This window comes from Heterodontus francisci, chromosome 9 (assembly GCF_036365525.1).
Source record: "Heterodontus francisci isolate sHetFra1 chromosome 9, sHetFra1.hap1, whole genome shotgun sequence".
Lineage (NCBI taxonomy): Eukaryota > Metazoa > Chordata > Chondrichthyes > Heterodontiformes > Heterodontidae > Heterodontus > Heterodontus francisci.
The window spans coordinates 6,610,551-6,627,106 of record NC_090379.1 but is presented as its reverse complement, the minus strand read 5'-3'; the positions used below and the strand labels follow the sequence as shown (position 1 = coordinate 6,627,106).

The 16,556-nt window shown below is 47.4% G+C and overlaps 1 protein-coding gene across 1 annotated transcript; it reads right to left on the bottom strand.

Moving 5' to 3' along the window:
- Positions 1–1,413: 1,413 nt before the first annotated feature.
- Positions 1,414–14,976, bottom strand: zbtb1 (zinc finger and BTB domain containing 1). The gene is made up of 2 exons (XM_068038494.1): positions 14,888–14,976; positions 1,414–4,220 (listed from the first exon to the last, which is right to left on the bottom strand). The coding sequence occupies exon 2, from the start codon at positions 4,191–4,193 to the stop codon at positions 2,073–2,075; it is 2,121 nt and encodes a 706-aa protein (XP_067894595.1). The 5' UTR covers positions 4,194–4,220; positions 14,888–14,976; the 3' UTR covers positions 1,414–2,072.
- Between the last annotated feature and the right edge of the window lie 1,580 nt (positions 14,977–16,556).

Here is a 16,556-nt window from a genome sequence, read left to right as displayed (position 1 = left end):
GACTTTTTGTATTGCTTCCCCAAGGCATTAATAAGGCCCAGTAAAACCAGCAGTTTACAACTTGCAAGCAAACTTTCCCTCTCCCTAAAACAGGAATGTTGTCAATTGAGCAGATCACCCGTCATCAGCAACCAAGCAGGATGGGGTGGCACACTGCACTGGAGACGGGTGCGACAGACAGGCAGGAGAGAGAGGCAGACAGACAGATAGATGGGCGGGCAAGAGAGAGGGAGGAGGGAGAGTGAGAGAGGCAGGGACGGGGGGGGGTGCGGGGGAAGAGCAAGCAAGAGAGCGACCCTGAGCAAAGAGCCTGGGTGTAAAGTGGCTGTACTTGTAACAGTGCCTTGCATGGATTTGGTCTCTTGCTCTGCACCCGAGGCTCCTCATGTCAGTTATGTAATAATGGAATCCCCACATTGCTCTGGGATAGGGAAGTTCCAAGATAACATGATTAGAACCAGATTATTCCTCTGGCCCAGCCCAGTTCAGACCGGAAGAGGGAGGGCAGGAGGAGGGATGAGTGAACCCAGCTGAGCAAACTGTAGGATGACCATCAGTGCAACCCTGGTAAAATCCAATAACACCCCCACCACCCCCCCCCCCCCACACCTTGCAGGGTCTGTAAACCTCAGCTCTCTAGAGCCAGCTCTCAGGATTAGGGTCAGGGTCAGCTAGCAGCATCCCTGTGAGGAGGGAGTCCTTATTCCACATGGGGCAATCAGAAACAACAGAGGGGCTCGTTTCCATCAGCACTGCAAGGTCTCCATGCACAGTCCTGCCTGGCTGCAAGCTGCAAAAATTCATCTATTTTCCCTTTGTAAATCATTCTCAGAATCATGGTCGTCATGGGCGACACTGGTAGTTTTCATCCATTACTAATTCATAGAATGATTTGGCAGGAGGCCATTCACTCATTTTTTTCCAAAGAGCCAATTAATTCCATTCTTCCTGCTCTTTTCCCACCACCCTGTAAAATTTTCCTTTTCAATTATTTATCCAGTTCCTCTTTGAAAGTTGCTATTGAATCCACCCTTTCAGATCATAATTCACTGCTTAAAACAATGTCTCCTCGTTTGCCCCTTTGGTTCTTATGCTAATTATCTTAAATCTGTGTCCTCTGGTTACTGACCCTCCTGCCGCTGGTAACAGCTTCTTTTTACTTTCTGTCAAAACCCATTAGTCATTTTGAACACTTCTATCAAGTCTTCCCTTAACTATCTCTGCTCCAAGGAGAAAGATCCTGGCTTCTCGAGTTGATGTGCGACACACTGAGTGGATCGCTAGACACAGATGTATCTCTGTCAATTGTCACTCAGTGCTCTTGAACGACAGGAACCTTGCACTGACAGTTTGTTCGACAATGTACCAGGGCCTCTCACTGACAGAGAAAGGAAATTAGACATGAAACCATCATTCAGAGAAATAAAAGGTGTATATTAAAAAACAGTTGCGTTTCGACAGCCACGTGCAAAATATAAATTCCCAAGGCATTGGAGAAAGCACCATCAAGATCCCTGTATTCATATGTCACCTAATAACCAATGAGATATACTTGCTTGACTACTAAGTCTGAGTATTATTGTATGGAATTACAATCACCAGTGTCAGTTGTTTCCCCAAGAGTCAGTGGTTGAATGTACTGCCTGGTGTGGTACTGAGCCAAGCCATCCCATAATATCCAAGGTCCTGTGAAAACTGGTCTCACCTGGGCCACGAGTTGCTGTTGCTATGATTGGTGCCCGTGTCACAGGGTGAGGAAGGGGAGTAACTGCCACTGGGTGCCTGTTTTGAAAGGGAAGGGTCAATGCCAGACATTGCTGTGCGACAGCCCCCAGATCAAACATTTTTACTGACAGGCACCGTTTCTTTTCACACGTGAAGAGCCAGGGGCGTGAGCTGCCTGTGTACACCGAGCGTCAGCACCCACAGAGGAAGGAAAGGGTGGGGGGGGGGGGTGGAACTTTCTCACCACGAAAGAGATTCCATTTCTTGGCAGGTCCAGTGAAACATGGTCCAGTAGCATCACCAGGAGGCAGATGTTGTTTGTGGTGGGAAGGGGGAGGGGTGGTCACTCACACTTTCTTGGTGTGGCTGGTCAGATGATGCATGGTCAGGTCCTTCTTCAGCTTGAACTTGTCACCGCACAGGGTGCAGGCATGAAGGTGGACGTCAGTGTGACGTTCCAGTGACTCGCCGTCCCCAAACACCTGGAAGCAGACCTCGCAGATGACCTCCCTGCCCACCAGGTGTGACACCATGTGGCGGAGATGGTCGTGTTTGCGGTAGCTGCCCTGGCCACACCTGGGGCAGACATAGCGCGCGTCGCCTCGGTGCATGTCGAGGTGGAGGCGCAGCAGACGCTCCCTCAGGAATTCCTTGCCGCAGATCTGGCAGGCAAACTCCTTCTCCTTGGTGTGGGTGGTGAAGTGTTCCCGCAGATGGCAGCGTTGGTAGAAGGCCTTGCCGCAGAGGTTGCAGACGTGTTTCCGCCGGTCACTGCGCTCAGACGTGGCCTCGCGGGCAGGCTGACCAAACATGCAGCGGGAGATGTGCTCGACCCACAGCTTCTCCTGGTCGAAGGCTCGGGCGCACTGCGGGCACTGGAAGTTGCAGCCTGCGTGCCGGTACATGTGCTCCTGGAGCTGGCACTGCTGCTTGAAGCTGCCCCCGCACACCTGGCACACAAACCTGCCCACCTCATGCCCTGGGCCCTCAGGTGAGGGGACCTCGGTAGGGGCCGTGGCCAAGGAGGGGACCAGTTCATCTCCAGCTTGCCAGGCGTAGATCGTGTCATGTGTACCCAGGCAGTGCTCAGCGTGCTCCTGGAGCCGACCCCCCTTCACCAGGATCCGGCCACACTTGCCACAAGCACACACGCTCTCCATGTGATGTGCCACATAGTGAGCGGAACGTTCACTTTCGGGCAGTGCCACACCACACAGCTCGCAAGCCGGCCCCAGGAGACTGCCGCTCTCCTCCCGCGGCTCCAACTTCAAGGCACCTTCCAGTCCATCCTCCTCCTCTTCCTCATCCTCCTCTTCCTCTTCCTCCTCCTCCTTCTCGTCCATCGTCCAGCCGGAGTGACCCTTGACCTGCTCCATCCGCTGGTGGCTGCTGCCCATAGGCGCCCTCCTCTGGGTGGGCATGCTGCTGTAGAGTTTGCCAGCTTCCTCAAAGGCCATGCGTTCTTCCTTTTCCTCATCTGAGGGCAGTTCGCCATCATCGACCACCTGGACCACGGTTAAGTCTCGGAGGTCAACAGCTGCTGTGTCTTCAGGCTCGGTTTTCACCAGGTGAGTGTTGGTTGCAGAGTCCCGGAGGTCCCCCTTGGAGTCAGTGTCGTTTTCCGAGCTCTCCTCAGTTGGAATCTCCGATGAGTCCGCCCGCCCACCAGGGCCCTCCTCACAAGTCATCTCAGTCTTGTCAGACCCGTTCTCCTCCCCTGCCCCATCCGGTCTGGGCGGTGCACGCCTGCTGTTGCATGTCAGCGTGTGTTCGTTGAGCAGCTTCTCGCAGCTGAACACGAAGCCGCAGCAATCACAGGTGTAGCGCTTGCCGAAGCGGTGGTGAAGACGCCCCTTCAGCCCAGCTCGGCTCTGCTTGCGGGGAGGGCTGGCAGCCTGCTTCCTGGGCAGGCGCTCCATGCTCGACGGCAGCAGCGGGAGAGGGGGCAGGGGGGGTGGAGGGGCAGCACGGACCCCGTTGACCTCGGGACTCACCTCCCTCTGGGTCGTCTTGCTCACCTCCAGTGGGTCATCGTACATACGGACCCCGAACATCATGGAGCCTTTGACATGGGTGAAAGCCAATGGTGTGGACTCTGCAGGCTTGACATCGCTCTCCTGCAGCTCGTCCAAGCTCTTGGGCACGTAGTAGAGCTGTAGGAAGGTCATGGCAGAACGCAGCTCCTCAAAGTCAGAGGGGACACACACCACCCTCCCCAGGTACATGATCTGCAGGATGAGGTCAAAGCACTCAGCACTGATATTGACATTGCTCAGGCTGAGGTTCCCCGTCAACTGCTGCTGGCTGATGAACATCATGCGGAAATAAGAGCTGCAGGCTGTCAGCACCGCCCTGTGGGCCCGGAAGTAAATGTCATTGATGATGATGCAGCAGTCACACAGGAAGCCCCACTCCCTCTGGTTATTCAACTGCTGGAGAACGTAATCACTGTGGCTCAGCCTTGGCATGGTGGAAAACCAATCTCAAGCAGGCCCCTAGAAGAAAACAGAAAGTCGGACCACTGCTAGAGATTAATCATAGACTCATTGAACAGTACAGCACAGGAGGCCATTGGCCAATCATGTCTACACTAGATCTTCCAAAGAGCAATTCCATTAGTCCCACTCCCTCCCCACCCTCCCCCCCCACCCCTTACCGCCATGCTTTTTCCCCATATCCCTTCAATTTATTCCCCTTCATATATTTATTCCATTTCTTTTTAATGATTACTATTGAATCTGTTTCCACCAGAGTGTCAGGCAGCACATTCCAAATCCTAAACCCTCGTTGCATCAAGAAACTTTTCCCTCATCTCCCTTCTGGTCCTTTGCCAATCACATTAAATCTGTGCCCTCTGGTTATCAACCCTTCAGCCACTGGAAACAGTTAAGAATGAGAAATCTCCATCTATCTGTCTCTCTTCATGACAGCAATCTCACGCTCTCTTCTTTTTTTTCCACATACACAGTTTCCCCGTTATGCAAAAAAAATCACATATACAGCTCTCATTTTTTGCCTGCGTTACCTTCAGACTCGACTAACCCAATGGCCTCTCATCGTCTGTAAACTTGAGCACGGCATAACTCTGTTGCCTATGTCCTAACTCGTACCAAGTCCTATTCCCCTATCACCCCTCTACTCGCTGACCTACACTGGTTCCTGGTTAAGCATCATCTCAATTTTAAAATTCTCATCCTTGTTGTCAAATCCCTCCACGGCCTCGCCCCTCTGTAATCTCCTCCAGCCCCACAACCCTCTACACTCCTCTAATTCTGGCCTCTTGTGCATCCCTAATTTTAATCACTCCACCATTGGCGGCCTTTGCTTTGGCTGCCTGGGCCCCAAGTTCTGGAATTCCCTCCCTAAACCTCTCCACCTCAGTCTCCTCTTTTAAGACACTCCTTAAAACCTACCTCTTTGACTAAAGTTTTGGTCACTTGACCCAATATCCCCTTTTTTGGCTCAGTGTCAAATTTTGTTTGATAATGACTCCTGTGAAACGCCCTTGGGACGTTTTACTACATTAATAGTGCTGGGCATCAGCTGTGGCTCAGTTGGTGGCATCCTCACCTCTGTAACCCCACTATTTAAGAAGGGAGCGAGAGAGAAAATGGGGAAGTACAGACCTGTTAGTTTGACGTCAGTAGTAGGGAAAATGTTAGAATTTATTATAAAGGATGAGCTAACTGGACACTTGGAAAATGATACGATTGGGCAGAGTCAACATGGATTTGTGAAAGGGAAATCATGTTTGACAAACTTGTTGGAGTTTCTTGAGGATGTCACTTGTAGCATAGATAAAGGAGAACCAGTGGATGTGGTGTATTTGGATTTTCAGAAGGCTTTTGATAAGGTCCCACACAGGAGGTTAGTAAACAAAATTAGCACACTTGGGATTGGGGGTAATATACTGCAATTGATTGAGAATTGGTTAACAGACAGAAAGCAGAGAGTAGGAATAAATGGATCATTCTCAGGATGGAAGGCTGTTGTTACTAGTGGGGTACCACAAGGATCAGTGCTTGGGCCACAGCTGTTCACAATCTATATAAATGATTTGGATGTGGGGACCAAATGTAATATTTCCAAATTTGCTGATGACACAAAACTAGGAGGGAATGTAAGTTGTGAGGAGGATGCTCCTTGCAAGGGGACTTGGACAGGCGAAGTGAATGGGCAAGAACATGGCAGATGGAATATAATGTGAATAAGTGTGAAGTGATCCCCTTTGGTAGAAAAACAGAAAGGCAGAGTATTTCTTAAACAGTGAGAGGTTGGGAAGTGTTGATGTCCAAAGAGACCTGGGTGTCCTTGTTCATGAGTCACTAAAAGCTAGTATGCAGGTGCAGCAAGCAAATGGTATGTTGGCCTTCATTGCAAGGGGATTTGAGTACAGAAGTAAAGATATATTGCTGCAATTGTATAAAGTCTTGATGGGACCGTACCTGGAGTATTGTGTAGAGTTTTGGTCTCCTTATCTAAGGAAGGATATACTTGCTATAGAGGGAGTGCAACGGAGATTCACCAGACTAATCCCTGGGATGGTGGGATTGTCTTTTGAGGAGGGACTGTATTCTCTAGAGTTTCGAAGAATGGGAGGGTATCTCATTGAAACCTAAAAATTCTTACAGGGCGTGACAGGGTAGATGTGGATAGGATGTTTCCTCTGGCTGGTGAGTCTAGAACCAGGGGACACAGTCTCAGAATAAGGGGCAGACCATTTAAGACTGAGAGGAGGAGGAATTTCTTTACTCAAAGGGTGGTGAATCTATGGAATTCTCTACCCCAGAGGGCTGTGGAAGCTCAATCATTGAGCATGTTCAAGCCAAAAATCGATAGATATCTGGATACTAACTCCATCAAGGGATATGGGGATAGTGCGGAGAAATGGCGTGGAGGAAGATGATCAGCCATGATCTGTTTGAATGGTGGAGCAGACTTGACGGGCCTGCTACTCCTGCTCCCATTTCCTATGATCCTATGAGTCACAAGGTTGCGGGTTCAAGTCTGCTCCGAGGCTTGCGCACAAAAATCCAGGCTGACACTCCAGTGCAGTACTGAGGGAGCGCTACACTGTTGGAGGTGCCGTCTTTCAGATGTGATGTTAAACCAAGGCCGCATCTGATTGCTTGAGTGAATATAAAAGATCCCCTATTTTGAAGAAGAGCATGGGAGTTCCTTCTGGTGTCCTGGCCAATATTTATTTGAGAGAGAAATAGAGGGGGAGACAGAGAGTAGGTGAGAGAGAGAGAGTGAAGGCGCGACAGAGAGACAGTGAGAGAATGGGAGAGAGAGAGAGAGAGAGAGAGAGAGAGAGACAGGAAGGGGGCGACAGAGAGAGCGCACGAAAGTGACAGACAGCAGGGAGAGACAAACAGAGAGAGAGAGAGAGAGAGAGAGCAATGTTTGATGCGTAGCATCTGTTGTAATGTAGGAAACAGGCAGCAGCCAATTTGGATAGAAGATCATTTAATCAGCAACGTGATAATGACCAAACAACCTGTTTTGGTGATGGTTGAAGGATCAATATTGGTCAGGACATGGGACGGAGATCCCTTACTCTTCTTTGAAACTGTGGGATCTTTTACATCCACCCGAGAGGGCATTTAATACCTCCGCTGAAGGACAGCAACTCCGACAGTGCGGCACTTCCGCAGTGCTACACTGGGAGTATCAGCCTGGATTGCAGGCTCAAGTGCTACTCACTGAGATGAGGGTGATCCTGTCCTTGCCTTATAAAACTGCATGATGATCAGGAGCAGGAACCCAGGCTGATCTTCCCTTCACGAACCTAGAGTAAGCTGCACTCTAACTGCTTTGTATCCCTCCTCGACTAAATGTATTCCAGCTGCCCACGCCCAGCTTTAGAAACAAAGAATGAGGGATGTCAGCCTTGACTGAGACTGACTAACAAGGACAGCGCTAGTTATCTACACAGCTGACTATCACAGGAGGAAAAGAACATTTGCATTCACAGCAGGGAACAGGAAACATCTTCCAAAGTTTTCATCTTTGCACATCTGGGCAAACCCACGATAAAAGGCAGCACTGGGGCTGCAAAACCCTGTGATGCTATGCCATTATAAACAACTTCAATTAATAACAGCATCAAACCCCACTTCCCACAAGCATCAGAAAAGGGAATAGTGCCAGAGGACAGCTAATACGATTTCTTTCTTTAAAAAGGGCAATAGAATAAGTCCAGGGAACAGTAGACCTGTTAGCTTAATGATGGCGGTAGGAAAGATAATGGAATCCTTATTGACAAAGGTAATGGAAAAACATTTAGAAACTGAAAATATAATAAAGAGCAGTCAGCATGGATTCCAAAAGTGGAGGTCATGCTTGACCAACTTTATTGAACTCTTTGAAATAACAGTAAGAGTAGATAAGGGTAATGTAGTAGATGTAATATATTTGGATTTCCAAAAAGCCTTCAATAAGGAACCGCGTAGTAGACTCATAACATGTCGAGTTAGGGAACAGGTAGGCAAATGGACAGCAAGTTGACTACAAAACAGAAAACGGACAGAGGGGTTTAAAGATAGTTATTCAGACTGGCACATGATGGGAAGTGGTGTTCCACAAGGATCAGTGCTGGGATCACTTGTTCACCATTTACATGAACAATTTGGACTCGGGAATCGGAAGTACAATTCCAAAATTTGCGGAGGACACCAAACTGGGCATACAGTTATCACAGAAAAGAACTACAGGAAATACAGAATGAGTGTATGTCTGGCAAATGAAATTGAATAATTTAACTTTAAAGTATGGTACATTTTGGTAGAAAGAATAAGGGGGTCACATATTCCTTGGAAAATAAGAGTCTAAATGGATTAGAGTAAAAGTGGGTTCTAGGGGTACAGATACACAGTTCACTATAAATAGCAATGCAGGTTAACAAAACCATAGAAAAAGCAAAAAAGCACTGGGGTTCATTTGTGGAGGGATAGAATTAAAAAGTAGAGAAGTTATGCTAAACTTGTAAAGAAGCTTGGTTCGGCCACACTTGGAGAAGTGTACATTTCTGGTCTCCATATTATAAAAAAGGATATAGAGGGACTGGTGAAGGTGCAAAGAAAAATTACTCAAATGATACCAGATCAGGGTGATTTGGACAAGTTGAATGAGTGGGCTAATGCATGGCAGATGCAGTATAATGTGGATAAATGTGAGATTATCCACTTTGGTAGCAAAAACAGGAAGGCACATTATTATCTGAATAGCTATAAACAGAGGGGAATATGCAGCAAGACCTGGGCGTTCTTGTACACCAGTCGCTGAAGGTAAGCATGCAGGTCCAACAGGCAGTAAAGAAGGCAAATGGTATGTTGGCCTTCATAGTGAGGGGATTCGAGTACAGGAGCAGGGATGTCTTGCTGCAGTTATACAGTGCCTTGGTGAGGCCACACCTGGAATATTGTGTGCAGTTTTAGTCTCCTTATCTGAGGAAGGATGTTCTTGCTATAGAGTGCAGTGAAAGTTTACCAGACTGATTCCTGGGATGGCAGGACTGACGTATGAGAGATTGAGTCGGTTAGGATTTTATTTGCTGGAGTTCAGAAGAGTGAGGGGGATCTCATAGAAACCTATAAAATTCTAACAGGACTTGACAGGGGAGATGAAGGAAGGGTGTTCCCGATGGTAGGGGAGTCCAGAACAGTGGCGCAGTGGTTAGCACCGCAGCCTCACAGCTCCAGCGACCTGGGTTCAATTCTGGGTACTGCCTGTGTGGAGTTTGCAAGTTCTCCCTGTGTCTGCATGGGTTTCCTTCGGGTGCTCCGGTTTCCTCCCACATGCCAAAGACTTGCAGGTTGATAGGTTAATTGGCCATTATAAATTGCCCCTAGTATAGGTAGGTGGCAGGGAAATATAGGGACAGGTGGAGATGTGGTAGGAATATGGAATTAGTGTAGGATTAGTATAAATGGGTGGTTGATGGTCGGCACAGACTCGGTGGGCCGAAGGGCCTGTTTCAGTGCTGTATCTCTAATCTAAACTGAGAAATTCTAGCCATCAGGAAAGATTGAACAGTTTGGGGCTTTTCTTGCTAGTAAAGAGCAGGCTGAGGGGTGACCTGATAGAGGTCTTCAAGATTATGAAAGGGAGAAGCTGTTTCCACTTATGGGGGAGACCAGAATTAGGGGCCATAAATAGAACATGGTCACTTATAAATCCAATCAGGAATTCAGGAGAAACATCTGATTGCGTGCACAGAGCCGAATCTCCAGTGAATTTCACAGTACATTGTACACAACCAGAGAAATCTTCCAGCACAGGAATCCATCATGCTTGTGAGAAGCTGACCCAATTAGCCCCATTCCCCCTACTCTTTCCCCATAGCTCTCCAAACTCCAAGTATTTGAAAGTTACTGTTAAATCCTTTCAGGCAGTGTATTCCAAATCACAACAACTCACTGCGTAAATAAATGTCTCCTAGCTTCCTCTCTGGTTCTTTGGCATTGATATAATGGAATTATGGAATCATCGAATAGTCACAGCACAGAAGGAGGCTATTCAGCCCTTCATGTCCATGCTAGCTCCAAGAGCCACTCAGCTAGTCCCACTCCCCTGCCTTTTTCCCCCATCGCCCTGCAAATGTTTCTCTTCCAGTAATTATCCAATTCTCTTTTGATAGCATGATTGAATCGGCCACCAGCACACTCTCAGGCAGTGCATTCCAGATCCTAACCACTCGCTGTGTAGAAAGATTCCCCTCACGTCGCTTTGGTTCTTTTGACAATCACTGTAAATTGGCGTCCTCTGTTTCTCGACCCTTCCACCAATGGGAACAGTTTCTTTCTATTTACTCCGTCCAGCCCCCTCATGATTTTGAACACCTCTATCAAATCCCCTCTCCACCTTCTCTTCCCTAAAATGAACAGCACCAGCTTCTCCAATCTATCCTTGTAACTGAAGTCCCTCATCCCTGGAACAGTTCTTGTGAATTTTTTCAGAACCCTCTCCAATGCCTTCACATCCTTCCTAAAGTGCGGTGCCCAGAATTGTACACAGTACTCTAATTAAGGCTGAACCAGTGTTTTATAAAGGTTCATCATAATTAAGGGGAATAGCAGCCCCTCCTCTCCAGAAGGCTCTGATTCAAAGGCGCGATGGATAGTGATCAGCTGGCTGATTGTCCACGGCTCCATCTCAAAATCTCAAGTGCCTTAGACTGCACTCAGGTGAGATCAATTAACTCAGAAGAGGCAGAGTTACCTTTGAGAGCTTGTTGCATTACACATCATTCCTGTGTTGTGCTATGGCTTTACTCTCTGCTCTAATTCCTCCTGTTCTTTTGCACTGAGGACCAACCGTTCCCAGTCAACAATAACTTGCATTTATATAATGCCTTTAACATAAGAAAACATCCCAAATTGCTTCACAGAGCCTTATCAGACAAAGATTGACACCAAGCCACATTAGGGTAGGGTTGGTCAAAGAGGTAGCTTTTAAGGTGCATCTTAAAGGAGCAGAGAGGGGTGGAGAGGTTTAGGGAGATAATTCCAGGGCTTGGGGCCGAGGCAGCTGAAGGTGCAGCGGAGTGATTAAAATCAGGGATGGACAAGAGGCCAGAATTAGAAGAGCGCAGAGATCTCAGAGGGTTGTGTGGCTGAAGGAGATTACAGAGATAGGGAGGGCGAAGCCATGGAGAGATCTGAAAACAAGATGAGAATCTTAAAAATCGAGGTTTTGCTTAACCAGGAGCCAATATAGGTCAGAATAAGGAGTTTGGGTAAATGGGATTTGGTGTGCATTAAGACACAAGCAGCAGAGTTTTGGATGCCTCTCTGCCTTTGATAGTAAGCCACATGACTGGGGGAGGGAGGAGGGGGAAAGAGCATGCAAGAGGCTGCATGTTACTCGTAGATATTTTTCATAGACTGTGCCCAAGAGTCTGCCTCTGCTGCTCCTGTTCAAAAGTGAAATCTAATTTTAGCAACATGGCAAAGCCTCACCGATTGCCATAGTTACAGACAGCAGACTTCAACATTACTCAGTTGAGTGTCACCAGGTTAACCATTCCCAAAATTTTAGCCAACTAAAATTCTCCTAACTGGCATCAACTTCCCAAATCTTAGCCATGGACCTGACCGTCAGAGAGAGGGAAAGTGGACAGAATGCTGAAATAAACCAACCCTCCAGAATTCCCTCCTGAAATTTCCAGGGATTAAAGATTAACCTCCTGTACACTGCTGAGAGCAACACCAGGAACTAACTCATTGGCGTGTTATAAATATGATGCATTTTGTTCATTTTCTTTGAACACTTTAGGTTATTGCTTATAAAAACAAATCAATGAGAGAAAAGGCTGTTGACTGAGTTGAGAATCAGGTAATTGGCTAATGAAGAGTCTGTCCGCTTTCCGACTGGCTGGAAAAAGGTGTGGTGAGAGAATGGGCATCCGGTGGCCAATGGCGAGAAGGCAGATTCAAGGCGATAGCTTGTCGACGATGCCCTTTGCACTTGCAGCACACTGAGCAGCCATCTGGGAGACATGCATGAGGCATTGATAACCCACCAAGAGATGGAAAAAGAGGGTGAAAAAAATCAGAAAAACAAAACTACACAGCATAGGTGGTGGCCATTTGGTCCATCGTGCCTGTGGCAGCTCTTTGAAAGAGCTATCCAACTCATTATACCCTCCCCCAATCTTTCTCTATCACCCTGGAATTGTTTCCCTTTCAAGGCGAAACAGTGGTGTAGTGGTAATGTCAGTAGACTAGTAATCAGGAGGCCCAGGCTAATGTCCTGGGGACACGGGTTCAAATCCCACCATGGCAGCTGGTGGAATTTAAATTCAATTAATTAATAAAATCTGGAATTGAAAGCCAGTCTCAGTAATGGTGCCATGAAACCATTGTTGATTGTTGTAAAAACCCTGGGTTCATTCATGTCCTTTAAGGAAGGAAATCTGCTGTCCTTACCTGTCTGGCCTACATTTGACTCCAGATCCACAGCAATGCGGTTGACTCTTAACTGCCCTCTGAAATGGCCCAGCAAGCCACTCAGTTGTCAAGGGCAACTGAGGCAACAAATGCTGGACTTGCCAGTGATGCCCACATCTTTTGAATAAATAAAAAAACACCGAATCCTTGCTCAATCAGGCATTTCCCCAGGTGCCTCTGACCGATAGTAGCCCAGCAGTGAGCGGGGAGGTGGTGGCATAGTGGTAATATCACTGGACTAGTAATCCAGAGCCCAGGCTAATACCCTGAGGACATGGGTTCGAATCCCACCATGGCAGATGGTGAAATCTGAATTCAATTAATAAATCTGGAATTAAAAAGCTAGTCTAATGGTGACCATGAAACCATTGTCGATTGTTGTAAAACCATCGTCGATTGTTGTAAAAACCCATCTGGTTCACTAATGTCCTTTAGGGAAGGAAATCTGCTGTCCTTACCTGGTCTGGCCTACATGTGACTCCAGACCCACAACAATATGGTTGACTCTTAAATGCTCTCTGAAATGGCCCAGCAAACCACTCAGTTCAAGGGCAATTATGGATGGGCAATAAATGCTGATCTAGCCAGCGATGCCCACATCCCACAAATGAATAAAAAAAAGATCGTCGCCCACCAGTTCAGTGTGGACAGACTGAGACTGCAGTCCATCCCAGGCAGATCAGCAATGCCCTTTCACCACTCCTGGATAATGGCACAGACTTCCTTCCACTGACAGTAAGGAATGCTGACTGTAAGGAATCCCCACCCACTGACAGTAAGGAATCCCCCACCCAATGCCAAAGTAACCAAGATGTCGCTGAACTACCTATGCACATGTGTGTAAGTGCCTAGATACCCACCATGGCCAAATCAAGACAGCTCCACAAGGATATTCCAAAGATGCTGAGGAGTTTTTTCCCTAATCTTTCCTTCCTTTTCCCATCTCGAGTTCAAAGCAAGAATAAATATTTCAGCCAAACCCAACAAATTTTCACGAGACTGCAGCTGATGCAGGAGAAACCAACACAGCATTAAGACCTAAAAGTTTTCTGTTACTGTTCAGGTACAAATAGTGAATTTACCAAAATTTGCCAAACTCTAGATTCTCCTGACAGAAAGTCTGTTACATTCTTATTTTAAAGAGTATTTTTATATAGATATTCATTCCCAAGATATGAGTGCCGCTGGCAAGGCTGGCATTTATGGCCCATTCCTAGATGACTGCGGGAAAATAGTGGTGGGTGGTTTTCAAATTTTGTTTGCAGGTCCCTCCCTACCTGTGTCCTTCAGCCCTACAACTCTTCAAGATCTCTGCGCTCCTCCAGTACTAGCCTCGAGTATCCCTGATTTTTAATCGCTCTGCCACTGGCAGATGTACATTCAGCTGCCTGGGGCCTAAGCGATGGAATTCCTTCCTTAAACCTCTCCACCTCACTTTCCTCCTTTACGATGTTCCTTAAAACCTACCTCCTTGACCAAGCTCTTAGATTGACTGAATATCTTACGTGGCTCAGTGTTAAATTTTGTCTTGACAACAATCCTAGGAAGTGCTTTGGGACATTTTACTAAGTTAAAGGCGCCATATAAATGAAATTACTGTTACACTTGAGTGCCTTTTAAGAATCAACCACATTGTGTATGACTGGAATCACATTAGGTCCAGGCCGGGTAACGAAGGCAAGTTTCCTTTGCTCACGGGCATTAAATGAACTGGTTGTGTTTTTATGGCAATCTGACAGCTTCAGGTCACTTTTACTGAGACCAGTTGCAATGTATCCTACCCACCCGCAGGGGCCAGTTACAATGCATCCTCCTGGTTGCAATGTTTCTACCTAGGGCCGGTTACAATATATCCTCCCAGTTGCAATACTCCGACCCCAGGGGTCAGTTGCAATGTACCCTACCCACCCCCTCCCCAGGGCCAACTGCAATGTATCCTACCCCCACCAAGGGACCAGTGGCAATGTATCCAACCCCAGGGGCTAGTTGCAATGTATCCTCCCGGTTATAATAATCCAACCCCAGGGCCCATTGTACTGTCCCAGCCCCCGGGATCGGTTGCAGTTCTCCCGGCCGGTTGCAATGCCCCGGTCCCCGAGATCGGTTGCAGTTCTCCCGGACGGTTGCAATGCCCCGGTCGCCGGGATCGGTTGCAGTTCTCCCAGCCTGTTGCAATGCCACAGCCGCCGGCTTCTCTCTACATTTCTTACCTGGCTCCGGGTGGCTACCTCTCCTGCTCTGCCGGCCTCCGCTGTTCGCTGCAACCCAAGCTCGATGCCCTTTCCCCAGCACTATCTTTGCAGCCTTGTCTCGGTACAGGGCCTCACAGGAAATGAGCTGCTGTATCTCCTCCTTAAAGGGGAAATGGTACTGGACCAACTCAACCAAGCAGAGAGGCTGCAAAAAAAAAAGGTGCTGCTTCCTCTTCTACCCATTCTCCAAGGACCAGAGAAACATTCAACACAAAAGGAGGCCCGTTGCCCTATGCCAGCTCCTTAAATGACCTATCCATTTAATCCCATAACCCTGCAAAATTTTCTCTTTCAAATATTTATCCAATTTGCTTTTGAAATTTGCCATTGGATCTCCTTCCACCGCCCTTCGTAACTTTTCCTTATTTTTGGCGTATTTTAAAATGTGTTGCAATATTTATAGTTCCTCTTGAAAGTAGTTTAGATGATGCCAATCTTACAGCCTTTCTCCCCCTGTCCTGTAGACACTGAAGGGTTTTGGTAGAACAGGCGGGAGGGTTGGTAACCAGAGGGCACAAAGGATTCAAAGTCATCGCCAAAAGAACCAGAAGTGGGATGGAGAGATTTGTTTAACGCAGAGTTGTTGTGATCTGGAATTTTTCTAGAATTTGAGGGACGGTGGAAGCAGATTTAATTGTAACTTTCAAGAGGGAATTGGATAAATACTAAAAGGAGAGAAATTTTTCCTCGCAGCTGTGGCTGCCATTTATTATATTATAGTGAATATAGAGGAGATGGAGGAGCCATTGTGTTCCCTCTCCGAGCATCACAGCACCCACCTATGGAGGTGAGACTGCCATCATCCCTCTCAGAGACCCACCCACCGTCCTTAATTGGACAGAGGACCCAGGGACGGCATCTTAATCGACAGCCTCCAGGAAGATCTCCCAGGCAGACGCCCTGACAGTTAGAACAGGGTCAGGACCTGGAAAGGATCCCGACTCACGATCATAGCCTAAGGGCATAGATAAGCCCCCCACCCCCACCATGAGCACTGGTCTGGTGGGGGAATCTAGAACACAGGGCACCATCAAGTATCTCCCCCCCCCCCACCCCCCCGCCACCAACTCCCCCGCTACCAATAATTTTGAGAAAGCTGTCCTACTCCTTTACCCTTTTAACTCTTACATAGGAACAGAAGGAGGCCATTCAGCCCCTTGAGCCTGTTCTGTCATTCAATTAGATCATGTTTGATCTGTACCGCAACACCACTTATCCTCTTTTGTTTTATATCCCTTTGTATCCTCACCGAACAAGAAGCTATCTTTCAAGCTAGGCTTGAAAGTTCTAATTGACCCTCAGCATCTACAGCATTCCGGGGGAGAGAGTTCCAGATTTCCACTACCCTCTGCGTGAAGAAGCGTTTCCTGACATTACACCTGAACAGCCTGGCTCTAATTTCAAGGTTATGCCTCCTTTTTCTTGACTCCCCCATCAGAGTAAATAGTTTCTCTGTATCTACCCTATTGTTACGACCTCAGTGAGACATTAATCATTAAAAATACATGATATGAACACCCAGACCAATTTAAAGAATTACACAACAAGATTTCACGTTTTAAGACCTTTATTATAACAACTAACTAAAAGAAATCCCTATTAACTAATTACTGCATGGTAAGTAGCT

Bases quoted from the DNA above. Each gene is read 5' to 3' on its own strand.
- zbtb1 (XM_068038494.1), bottom strand. From the start codon at position 4,193: ATGCCAAGGCTGAGCCACAGTGATTACGTTCTCCAGCAGTTGAATAAC.